We start from the raw sequence: 13,600 nt of genomic DNA, 5'->3' as shown, positions 1-13,600 counted from the left end.
ACCAAACAAATGCACCCGTATTAGCCAGACAATGTGAAGTCCCCATCAGTCATTGTACTGCTACTAATGTTGTCAGTGTTCTCGTACTTTCAGTATAGTATATAGGCCCCTCATTTTCATCAATCATACAGCACCACCAGACTTCAATTCTAAACATGTTCCTACACACAGTGCAAGACACAGCCTCGACAATATTATCACTAAATCGTTTACTCTCCACAGTGATAAAGGATGTAGATAAGTGGACTAAGTGCGCTTCATCCTACGTAACTAGTATCGAGAGGATGACCACAAATCAATCGGCGGTCATGCTTTTGTGCAACCATTACACGTCTTTGAAGTGTTCTGACAGATTGTCCAATCTTAGCTAGGGGAGAGGGAAGATGGACAGATATGTCAACAGTAATCTAATCAGTATCCTTACATGTATCCATCTTGATATTAACATTATGCATTTGTACCTTTTCATCCCAGGCTGTGTCTTTCCATTACTGTAGTTCTTGAATTTTTTGTGGTGGTTTCGAGTTCATGGTTTTTGCAGTGACTGCCTCATCAACAAACCACCAGCATTTCAATTTCTATACTGCGTGTGACTATAGTGCTACGGCAAACATAAAACCAATGCGACCACTCCATTTCCTCTAACTGCAAACTGAAATCACCTTGAACTTTTTAAGGCATTCACTATGTTTGGAACAGATTACTTTCAAAACCCCTTGAGGTAAACTCTACAGGAAAGTAACCAGATAGAAAGTAGATTTCCTAGGTGAGTATTCCATGCTTCAGGGTGAAAATACATCAGATAACAGACGTTAGGAATAATCATGTGCAAAGCTCCATCCGAATACCAATTTTTTTGTAACTCAGACTCTTATCATCGAAAATATCTGGATGCAAGAGTAGTCACCTGGCTCTGATGTTGGAATGTAATGATAGCAATGAGGTAACCTTGATGTATCTGACTTTCTCTGAGGACAAATTTTACCAGAGGACTATAAATTTGCTACTGATGATAGAAATATCAATGGCCTGTGGATCAGGTGCATGTAAGGACACGGAACTGCAACCGAAATTACATCCTCTATGCAGTGATCTGTAAATGCCACTTCAACTATAACTCCTCATAATATTTTGATGTGGCATAATATTTAAGATTATATTACTTGTTTCCTGATAAAATAAGGTTCAAGGTCTGAAAGTGACAGATATCATGTCACATCTATCTCTCACTTTAACACGATGGTTGTTAATATCAGGTAGATACTGTGATGACTTTTCCTCATAATGAGTTCTCCTGGTTCATTTTACGAAGTTATGCTTTTAATAAATGGTAAAGTTCATCAGTTCCAAGACTGTGACTGCTCCATTTGAATTCCAGGAAAGAGTACCTACCTTCCAGTAAGTCCCTGGCCAGCCCAGGGTCTGCCCCGGTGTACTGCACAAACTCAGACAGTGCAGCGTCCATGGCAATTGTGGTACAGCCTTGGTACGTCTTCAACAGAGCATTGTTACAGCGCTTTTAGTGTTGACTCTTTGTAGGACTTCATGCTCGTAAAACTTGTGGGAGATCTGGAGAAAACGGGAGGTGTAAAATAGACTCGTGTTATGGACATCAATAGTAAACAATGGTATACAGAATCAAAGACCACTTGTACAAATTCATTTTACTTTTGCAGTGGTTTCATCTCACCAGTAAAAGGGAAAATGATGTGGAAACGTCACTGGGCAAAAACTGGGAAAATAAAAGTTTCTAGAAATAACTTAAGTAATAGTTAAATAAGGTCTACTATACTATACACAAACTCTTAATCTATCTTTCAGAACTTTTCAGCTGGATACTGTTTAGAATAGTACGGTCACTTCAGTAATTTGTACAAAGCCAATGCATGCAAGCCAAAATGCAATAATTTGATCATGCGATATTCAATAGGAAAAACAAAGAGTAGCATACCAAAATGATTATTTTAAGCCCTCAGGTAATCTCTAAATTATATTTTTATGCTTATGTTCACCATCTTTCCTTCCAACCAAGGATCCATGACATTCTACACAATGGTCTTTTGTGATCACTGTACAAAAATCAATACCAAATCAATCAATTAAAACAGGACATTACACATGTATATGGGCCATTGGCCATCACCCTGGACTTGCAGTTACAGAAATGAGGGAAAGGCAAGATACATATCTGCAGACTGCAGGCATATTTCCAATCTGTGCAGCCCCTTACCCTCATCTTGTACCACCCTTTTTCCACTGGGATACACTTCCCAGAAATAATAAAATTTTCTCCAGTTTGGAGGAGCCAGCAACAAGAGGGGCACAAATCTGATTAAACCAGAACCTGACTGTCAAGACTGAATAGACTGCCATAGATTTAAAAAGCCATTGATACTAACTAAAACATAACTACAATTTTGTATTTAAATGCCCATCAAATTTCAATGTGATGAGCAAACTGTTTTCTCCATCCATTCTATGATGACTGGAAAATATAGTTGTATTAGTACACATTGCCCACTGCCTTGCGCATTGGTAAAATGATGTTACAGAATTCATATATCAAACTCATTCTTGCAGTTTATCAGTACAAGGGCTAATAGATTCTTTAAATACCATCAGACTCCTTTCAGTTTACGTCTGTAAATCATTAGGCACCATTGATTTTTAAAGCAGCACTGTATCATCTTGAGAAAGTCATTACAGATACTATATTTAGATCTACATGTATGCTTTAGTTACTTCTGTCTGGACTATCTGCAACACAGAGAAACCTTTCAGTACCACATCATGAAAGCACTTGGAGATTACAGTTAAGCCACTGCATGTGTCCAGAAAAAGCACCAATCATATACCTCGTATCCTGGAATACAGAAAAGAGCAGGAAACTGGGATGTTTGAGTTGTGATGAAGGGATGGTTGGGAGGCAATGTCACATGCTGGTCACCTCTGTCCTGTGTTCAGAACAAACACAGGACATCCAAACATGGCACATCAAATATTCCCTGCCCAGTCCTGACAAGTACACGTTAGGCCCAGTCATCACTGTGTGTGCAGGGAACAGATGAAGGGCCACGTCTCCAAGCAGATGTCAGGAGGAATAAGTCACTTCTTCCTTTTCTCGCATACCAGGTACCAAATCCAGGAGGACATTATAAATTAATAATAGATATACTGTATATCAAGTACAACAGTTTTCTCAGTTATCACGATACAAGGTTTCATGGGAAACTGGTTTCACCACCTTTACTCTCCAGGATAAATGCATAAAAAAGAGATGTGCTGCCCTTTAATTTTATCACAACTATTGTCTTTTTTAAAACAAAACCTTTTCACGTTCAAAATTACATCACTATCAAAGCCTCCAATAGTGCAACGATGTGACATCATATGATAAAAGGCAGCAAGCAAATGAATATCACATCAGTTCATCCTTGTATCAGCCTCATCTCCTTTACATGCTTGTACCAGAGTACTGCAAGAATCCAATTTCCTTCAATATTTATGATCTTCTGTATTGGCTCTGATGACTGGACGCGCACTCAACTGGCCATACCTTTATCGAGTCCATTACACCCAAGCAAACCAGCTGGTTAGGACTGCTAGTAGATGATAGATTTATGACAAAAGAATCCCTGTCATGAATCCTGCAGGATTGATTTCTGTGGGCCTCTTTTGAGATGTTCTATTGACTTGTATGCCAAGGACGTCTTTTATTCTGTCAAATATTTATTCAATGGAGTTGGATTAGTCATTTTTACTGACCCACAGCTTGCAAAAATTGATTCAATCATATCGTTGGCCATAGCACACAACAGTGTGTCATCACAAACATGGCCTTGTAGTTGTACTCATTTTAAGTTAGGCTTAATTGCTTGGTATAAAGCAGAATTTGTTGATTTATTTTGCATTTCTAGATTGAATTTTGTAGTTAACCATATGAAAGTCAAGGTATTTTATGTTGTGTCAATAAAGCTTCTATCTATTCTATTGTTAACCTATGTGTTACTGCCTCAATTCTAGTCATACCATCCAGCCAACCACCACATATGTAGTATTTGTCTAAATATATGTGGTAGCAAGGCTGCATTGTACTAGCAACTAGTAATGACAAAGTGCCCTGCTTCGTCCTCTGTCTGAGGTTGGCCACCAATACTGATGGAGAAAATCCCTGTCCCCCTTTGAACAGATCCAGCGATTAATAACCAGTCTGGACCATAGGTCCTGATTGGGCGACTAATCTCCAATATTGACCAGATAAGAGAAATGCTGGTGAGTCTGTGGCAGACATATAGGTTCTTCAAAGCTGGCTAATTAAGTAGATAAGAAGGGAGCCTAGTCATGGAGTACCATCTGATCAAAGACTTACCACTGGTTATGCATGAGGCAGACACTATGGTTGTAAACTCCAGGCAGTTACGGTTTTACTATTGAACTCGGTAGTTCTTCAACACCCTATTTCCAAACTGCTTGACTATTGTTTTGTGGCTTTTTTTTATGATGGTAATGATTAACTAGATCATATTAGGTGGTATAACTATGATTAATTGTCTACAATACTGCCATGTTTGTATTTCAAAAGCTGATGGCATGTTGGTAAAAAAAAAACTGATGCTTTTGGAAACATTTTTGGTCTTGAGCTATCTAAATGTGGTCAAAGTAATCTTCCAGCTTCAAACTCACCTTTAAAAAATGCCAGGGATCTAAATCAAATTAGACGATAACTATCTAATCTAATGTACCGAGAAGTATAATCAATCACTTAGTCTTAGATCAGAACGAAGTTCATTTTGCAGCAATTAACATTCTAACCAAGATATATGTATTGTCTGCATCTGACTGAATATATGGAAAACTGCAACACTTCAGACATGTCGGGTTCATGATGAAATTGTGTACCACAATTGAACAGGACAGGAAGTACGGCTCTATAGTATACTTGACAATATCACATTTGCGTATTACTTCAATTGGCCTATACATGTAGTATCAGGGTTTATCCCCTGGATTCCCTCATTGTAAAGGTTGCTTCCATCCTGAACAATGAGGTAATAAGTACTAACTTGGACACTAACATTTTCAATGTCAGACTTTAATTTTGTGAATAATGGTTACAAATCTGTAGATACATTCATCCCTCATTAGATAGCACCAGCTTTTTTTTACTTGAATAGGAAGCCGGCTAAATGACAATTCTAACTGGAGACTCCAGAGTCCACTACCCACCCCAAAAAGGCCAGGGTCTGTGATTTTTTCTAGGGTAGGTCGGGAAACAGGAAACACAACTTTTTTTTCCTCTGCCTCATAGCATACTGCAGGCCTCGAAATACTTTTTTTAGCCAGGTTGCGCAGGCGGCAACCTGAATCAAAAACCAACTTGCGCCATCAGCATTTCAGGTTGCGCCACTTCGAAGTCGTTACTTTCTCCAAATTAGCTACTTATCAATTATCTGTGAGTGTAAAAACAGTTAATTTCAGTTGAAGAAATATAGCAAAAAAACAATGTAGGGCAAATTAGCGCACTTTTCTCAATAAACAACATCCATTTATCGATCTTTTGAAAATAAAGATTGCAACAAAAATAATATCTCACAGAACCTTGAAAAAATCGCGACCTCCTTTGAACAGACTTGAAGGTAGATTTAAAATGGCAGCTCTATAGCGGCCGAAATCCGCAAATTTTGAACTTTGAGCGAAGTTTCCGGCGGAAAATTAGGGCTTACCAAAGGCGTTCATCCCCAAAACGGTGTACATTTTCTGATATCTTTTTAGTAAAGGGCCTGTAACTTAAGGATCGTTTTGTTTACCCAAAAAATCAAGTTGCGCCGTGTGCAACCTGACTTTCTGAACAACTTGCGCACAGAGAAAACTACTTGCGCGGCAGGGGTGGGCAAGTGGTTAATTCGAGCCCTGCATACTTCACAAGATAAAGTCAACATCACAACAAAAAAACATGACAGGGTTGTAACAATGCATAATGCTGGCCAAATCAGCTAGTAACATCACTAACAAAAAACAACATGTTAAATGGCCATTTTAATAGTTTTTGGTCTTTGACATGATTACACCTCGGCATCTCATAGCGGTAAAAATTACAATGTTGACTCCTATATATCCCAAATTTTTTCACCCACCTCAGTACAGAACTTGACTTTTCCAGACAAAATGGCATGTAAAAGTACGCAAATTAAGGGGCAGACAGACAGATGTTGGCTTCCCCCCTGGTGTGACTCATGTCACCAAGGGTCGATGACCTCAACAGCCAAGATTGTCACACTGCTGACCTTTGACAATGACATGATGTCATACTCAAAGCTGTGTCGTGATTATTACAGTATGGATCAGCCATGTGTGATATACCAAGTATTCTCAACAAAATTACACCAAACAGAAAATAAAGGTGAGCAATGTAGATATTGGCATTTGTGGTCAATATCGTAGAAGTCCATCCTTTGTGCGCAAGTAACTCATAACAGAAAATCAAAAAGTCTGAAAAGCCTGCAGAAATTTTGTATCAGCTGCCAATCTGCAACGTACAAAGCTCACGAAAAATACACAAGCCTTGTGACCTTCAGGGTAGAATTTCACGATATTGTACAAATCTTTATAGTACTAGTAGTTGCTTATCAACCTTGTTGTACTTTGCATAAAAAGACAGTTTCAACCTGTTTCCTTTTGGGTATCATAAGTATTTCATCTCTGAATACAACTTTTCACAATATCAAATTTTTGGGAGAGAAGAAATCATAGTTGCTAAGGTGTGACATCACAACAATCATCAAAATTCAAATGTACATACAATGGCACCACAGGAAAACTATCCCGTGGCTGTCTACCTTCTGGGTCTAGACAATACCTGGGGCCACATTTCCACCCCTTGATGAATGTCGGAGGCGATAAACATCTGCAATGCCAAGTCCTCCCGGCACGCCACCAACACATTTGTGGCACCCACATAAGGACATGCTGCTGACTGATGGTTCCGAGCTGTAATCCTGCCATGCACTACACAGTGTAACAGCTCACAAGGGGCATTCTCTCATCCATCTTGCAATCTAATGTAGGTTAAGGGGTGTACCAGAAAACCAGCCTGGGGCCCTCCACAAGTCTTGTAACATGGATTCTTTCAAGGAAAATTAGAAGAGGTATTTTCATCACAGTGAAAGCCACTTCAGTCAGACTGATTTTGGAAGGGCAGAGGCAGTCTACAACAGACCAAAACTAATGAATTTGGCACAATTTATTCAACATCTGGTAAGGTTCTCTCTACAGCTGCATATTGTACAGTAAACAGGGTTCAGTCTCCAAGGGACTGGGCAAACTGTTGCTGCTTGATTCTGCTACTATCAGTACAGTTTCTTTCTCATTACAAGAAAAAATGTATCATTTGAAATCTCTTCCTCTTTCTATCTTTATATCCAAGTGCCATTGCATTTTGAAAGTCAAAAGGATGATATCAAGAAAGAATGATAAAAAATGTATGTTACAGACACTCTACAAGTAGGTCTAAAGTATGATATACTTGAACACAAACTTTTCATCTGACCCATTTTTTAACAATTAAGAGACCAAATTAGATATATAAATTCCATGGTACAGTTCGATGGTGATCAAAAAAAATATAAATGACCTTAGCCTTTTGCAACCAGGTCTTCAGCATTACCTCCATATCATATATTATTGATGAGAAGGGAATTGAAGATTGTTCCACTGCAGTGCCATGTTCACCAAGGACAGACAGGCAAGATACCATCCTCAAGATACACAATTATTGACACTGTAATAAAGACCTTGCTGTTTATGTAAACACAATTCCCTTTTACATTTCTGCTGCATGTAAACATTGAATTTTCAAATTCTATAACTGGTCCTATAACGTTACCATAAAAAAACTGTGACTAAATAGTAAATGACTTGTATTTATTCTCAAAAATAGAACATCAACAAAACAGTAACAGAACATGGGTGTAACGTTATATACAGTAGCTGTATCATCAACAATGGTGTAAAATTTCCAAGAAAATTTCAGGATGTTAATCTCTTTTGTAATTTTATAATCATTACAGCATGATTAAACAACACTACATTCCTAAGTATGTTTGTTGACACCCATGTCACTCTTACAGATTACCAAAACATTTTTAAAAAACAGTTACAACATATTAAAGTCAAATGCTTGTGACATGTTACATCTTAACCTAAATGATGAGGAATACAAAAGAGGAAAAAATCATGCTCCAAACGACACATCAGTCAAGTAGATTGAGATTGAAGTTCTCCAAATGTTTAGATTGACCTATTTTCAAACATAAATCCATTTTACTGTACAAAATGCATATTGCTTTATTTCATCTAACAGTATATGGGATTAAAATGACTGATGGCCTGATGAATATAATGTGAGATAACATGCTAAAAGTAAAAGCATGACAAGATATGCTAATTAATCAACCACACCCCTTTCGTTTACATCACCAGTGTTTCACCTAGTTGTGACTCAAACAGTTATATGATAACTAGAAAGGCCGACATTTGCTTGAGAGCAAATACAGCATATTTCAGCCATCTCCCTCCCCATGCAACAATAGACTATTTCAAAATCACCCATTTGAAAAATCACTTTTACTAATGGCGGTTTAACCCAAAAATGAATCTTACAAAATTCCCCCGTTCAACTTCAAGAATGGACTCCAGTGCACCCTATGTGAATTTGCACAATAGACCAGTCCAGAAATACTCCCACTGAAACCTTGGCCTTTTGAATAAGAAACCAAATCCAAAATTGAATTCAGCAAAAAAGGTCCCAGTGCATGAAAAGGTATAATAGACCAGTCTAAAAACACTTCCACTAAAAATTGAATTTTGAATCATCACCACCCGTCCAAACTGAATTTGAAAAAATCCCCCTTCCGTGTGCAAAAAATGGATTCTTCCATGTAAAGTAGAGCAGTCCAAAAATACATCCGCTAAAATAGGACTTTGACATAATCACTGAAGTCCCAAAAATGGATTTAAAAAAAAGCCAATAGATTTTTAAAAAATCCCCCCTCCATGCAAGAATGGACTCTTCCAGCACACCCATTTAAAATTGCAAATTAGACCAGTCCAAAATAACCCTGCTGAAAGACTTTGACAAACTAGAAGTCACCAAAGTCCAAAATATGAATTTAAAAAAATCCCCCCTCCGTGCGAGAATAGACTCTTCCAGCACACCTTCTGTAAAACTGCAAAATAGACCTGTCCAAAAATACACCCACTGAAAGACTTCACCAGTCCGAGGATGAATTTTAAAAAAAATGAACCCCTCCGTGTAAGAATGGACTCTTCCAGATAACACCGGACTCGCTGATTGGCTGTCACCCTCCCCCCCCCCCCCTCTTTAGGATATAGATTCAGGCTAAGTGATTGGTTACCTATCTAATTAGATTAAATAGACATATATGCCAGAAGGTGCAATCTGCAGCTGGGGTCAACGACCTTAAGGTCATTGACCCCTGTGGCTATTGGAAAAAAAATCCCCAAATCTATCATTTTGACGTAGTCTATGACAAAAATTATACATGTGTCATTTGAATGAATATCTGGTGCACCATTTTACCAAAATTTAGGTCATTTGGTTTTAAAACCAGAGCACAAGAGCCAAAAGTGTACTTTTTGGTCATAAAATGGCCAAATAATCGTAAAATTAAGCATTTTGTTGTACTGTATGCCTCAACTGTTAATGAATCCATGTGCGCATATGTCTAGGGCACTCCTATACTAAATTTCAGGTCATCCGGTTCTAAAACCAAGGTACAGGAGCCAAAAGTGTCCTTTTTTGGTCAAAAAATGACCAAAAAATCGCAAAAATAAGCATTTCGTTATACTGTACACCAAAAGTGGTATTGAATTTGTATGGGGGAATTATCAAAGCACATCTGTGACAAATTTCAGCTCATTCGGTTATAATACCAGGGTACAGGGGGCCCAAATATACAGTTTTGGTCTTAAGATGACCAAAAAACCTTAATAAAATCATTTTAAAGGTAGATATGAAAAAAATGAAAAAAACGTCTGGGGATATTGACCCACTCTACCCTTGTGTCAAATTTCAAGTCAATCGGTTCAGGAACAACGGAGATACCGTGTTCCGAAGATTTGACAGGAGAAAGAAAGAAAGAAGAAAGAAAGAAACATTACGAATACAATATATTTCACCATACCTATGGTATGGCTGAAATATAATGAGCTAGGCTTGCCAAGTACAGATATGTCAACATTAGCTCTTATAATTTGTGCTGTGCCTTTAGTGAGTAATATAAGTAACGATAGTAAACCCCGTGTATCGCCACAGGTTATACATTAGTCATTACACATGCATTCCGGTATGTCAACATGTGTTTACTGCCATTATGGGGATGGGAGGGGGAGCGTCTGTACCATTACGGTAATTTAAATTCCTGCAATGGTATGACCTTGAGGTTGAGGTTAATGAAGAACAAAACCCTTGAAGACTGCAGTGCTAGTTCAAATTGTGATATAAAATATTTTTATTGACAATTTTCATGGGAAGGAAGGCGTTCTGAGCGTAGTATGATAGGACGTTCGGGACCGTGCAGGTATCAACTGTGACCACAGAGTATTACTATATCGGATACAATTCGCGGAAATTTGCGGGGCTTACGTGTGGAAATGCAGTTTCCAATACGAAACGATTGAAGATTATTGTGTGTGCCACAAACTGACTCGTCTGTCATCATTTGACATCAAGATACTTGCGGCATCCAGGTCATATCACGGTATCTGCCAAATCTTCACCGCCCACGACTAGTTCCGCCCTCCTCAGCATTTCTCTACAAGTCGTTACTTACGGTACGGTACGGTACATTCTGGTGTTCACGATAGACAAAACAGATAAAACTGTCTTTTTCTTGGCGACAAAGAAATTCTTCAACTTGATGTGAACGCCGCATGATGACTATGATCTTCCTCCAAAAATCTGACTGACCATTTGGAAAGAAGGTTGACCGACACACCACTCACCTTCCTATAAACTACTGCTCCTCACTTACCTTCGACCTGACAACCTGGCAAAGGCAATGGCACGATCATGTAGAGTGTCTTGCGTCGCCTGCCAGTCGCTGCGCCAGTTGAAGGCCAAAGTACGGAAGAATTTTGTAATTTCCTGACGAGTCCCAGTTCTCCCGTGAGATGTCAGTGTAGCGAAAACATCGCCCTGCTATTGCGCATGTACCTAGGGTGACGTCATCGTGGCTCCCGGCATTCCTTGCTGATGACCGCAGACCCCAGGTCATCTCAAAGCAGATGTGTGGTTTCGGCGTATTTTCGTGAGGCACTTGTGATCTTCCAAGCTTCAATATGAAATAAAACGCAACGTATCCAGCCACCAAACCAGAGTCATTTTACCTCATTCACAAGCGGCACAAAAATGACAAGGATCTGAGAGATCCTAAGAGCGCCAGCAAAAACGTGTAACGTTACATGTAACCACAACGTTACAGTTGCCAAGTGAAAGATCGTGAAAGAATCAGGATCCAACCCAAGGAAAAATATTGCTACGTTTGCTGTACATATACAGAGTACTTTTGCCAAGTTTCCTGCTTTATTATAATTTGAGCAATTTTGCACCAATTGCCGAAAATTTCAAAAGCTATCAGCAAAGTTGTCAGACAAAAACATATGATTCATTAATTAAAGTAGGCATGACGTAAGCGATATCTACTTTTAGAACTTAAGTATAGCTCTTCAGGGTAATAGTGAACTTGGAAATGTTCGAAGATGTCTGGACGCTTCAATGCAGTCTCTCTCGCCGATCAATCAACCTATGTGTGCTATACCGCATGTGTGCCCTTGTATCGAAAATACTATACATACATACAAATGTACATACATACATATTCATACTTGTTAACAAGTTGAAGCATTCACATAGTAATACTATAGAACTCATCCAACAGTCTAAAACTTACCGCAAGGCGTCGTATCTGCGCAGTCTATGCAACGTACGTACTCACGACTGTTTACGATGACGAAGCCCAAGACAATGAATGTGTTTGGGCCTCAAGGTAGGAGAAACATTCCGTATTAAATCAAAGTTTCATTCTAAAAAGAATGATGATGGGAAAGAAATCGATGGTACCGTGGACACTTTTCCGTCGGCCTTGTATACGTCCTCATCTAGCTCCGGTTCGTTCCTCTGATCGCAAATATATCTTAGATACCAGGCCCGAAAGGTTCCTTGCCAGACACTTAAGGACATGTGAACAGCGAACTGATGAAATTGATAAGGTCTGTATGTGGGTATACACAGTCTTAAGATTAGCCTAGCTCGTCGACGTCCTTTAAGAAAAAAGGCCATATTTCTATGATCCTGTACTTCTCTAGTAGTTCTCTCGTAGATCCTGTATTCTCAACTACATGTACCATCGATTTTCTTTTTTCATCCGGCCAGAATCAGTATGATTTTATCTGTTATGCATACAGTACTTGAAGTTCGACCTTGTATGAAATAACGTTGCTTTCGTTTGAACCTGCTGAAATAGCAATAATGTCGTAAAGATATTGTGTCCGCCACAGTAGAAGACAAAACATTTTATTGGAAATTTCTAATGACATGAAAAGTCTGTTTGCTCTTGTTCCGTGGTACATGATAAGATTAGGGATGAGCCCCCTACTGAATGTCTTTTGCGTGACAGTTCGCCTATTTGTCTTTTATCATATCAAGTCGTTTGTTGGTTTGTTTGTTACAAATCAAGAATTGGGCTCGGCCTACGTGTTGGCGAGCTCCAAATGGGCATGAACAACCGACGTCCTGGCGATCATGAAAGTCGGCTTTACAATTCATGCGGACGCCGGGCCGAATTTTCAGATCGGTCAGAGCTCGCCGAATTTCAACATCGCCCGAGTATCGGCTGTATTTCTCGCTGAAAATTTGCCCCCTTTACAAATAGACGGAGCCCGTCCGACGTCGGCCCAACACAACTGATAATAATTTGTTAATGAGATTGTACTATGTATTGAACATTGTAAAAAGCCAATATTTGTGTAAAATTTAATTGCGGGATATATGTAAGACATGAGTGGAGTGGACGGGCTCACTGAAAACAATAATATCAACAAGAATGTTGTGATACACCAATCCAAAAACTACCACAAGAGCCGCAAAGTGAACGGACTAGTCTTATTCACCATAATACAATAATGTTGACAAAACTGAAATCGGACGGACCTCGGGCGAACTTCGAGCGAATGCCGGAAAAGGCAGTCCGATTTTCAGACTGGAAGCTTTTAGACATGAAGAATATAGCAAACCTATAGCAAAAATAAAAAGAGAAATAGGAAGTACTGCATTGGTGTCCAATTGCCTTACATTATAAAAGGTACGCAGCTTTTTTTTAGAAAAGTTTATACAGTAGTCCTTATCATCTTATATTTCGGAACAAACTGTTTACTAGAAAAAAAAGAGAGTCAAAAACCGTCGGGTTGCCGCCCGACTATCGGCCAAGTCTTGGCCATTGCTCGGACAAACTCCGGTCGAGCTACAGGCAACTCATTGACGAGCTCTCCGAGCTCAACGCTCGCCGCCGAGGCCGCGCGAAAT

At 39.1% G+C, this 13,600-nt stretch overlaps 1 protein-coding gene across 1 annotated transcript in view; it reads right to left on the bottom strand.

Annotated features, from left to right (window-relative positions):
• Nucleotides 1-2,236, bottom strand: part of LOC118408661 (OTU domain-containing protein 7B-like) — a 15,942-nt gene extending 13,706 nt beyond the window's left edge. Inside the window, 2 exon segments of the mRNA XM_035809518.1 lie at nucleotides 1,393-1,516; nucleotides 2,231-2,236. Coding sequence (XP_035665411.1) covers nucleotides 1,393-1,516; nucleotides 2,231-2,236 — 130 coding nt within the window.
• Nucleotides 2,237-13,600: the final 11,364 nt, after the last annotated feature.

This window comes from Branchiostoma floridae, chromosome 2 (assembly GCF_000003815.2).
Source record: "Branchiostoma floridae strain S238N-H82 chromosome 2, Bfl_VNyyK, whole genome shotgun sequence".
Taxonomy (NCBI): domain Eukaryota; kingdom Metazoa; phylum Chordata; class Leptocardii; order Amphioxiformes; family Branchiostomatidae; genus Branchiostoma; species Branchiostoma floridae.
Note: the sequence above shows the minus strand (reverse complement) of the source record. Positions and strands in the feature narration are given on the sequence as shown.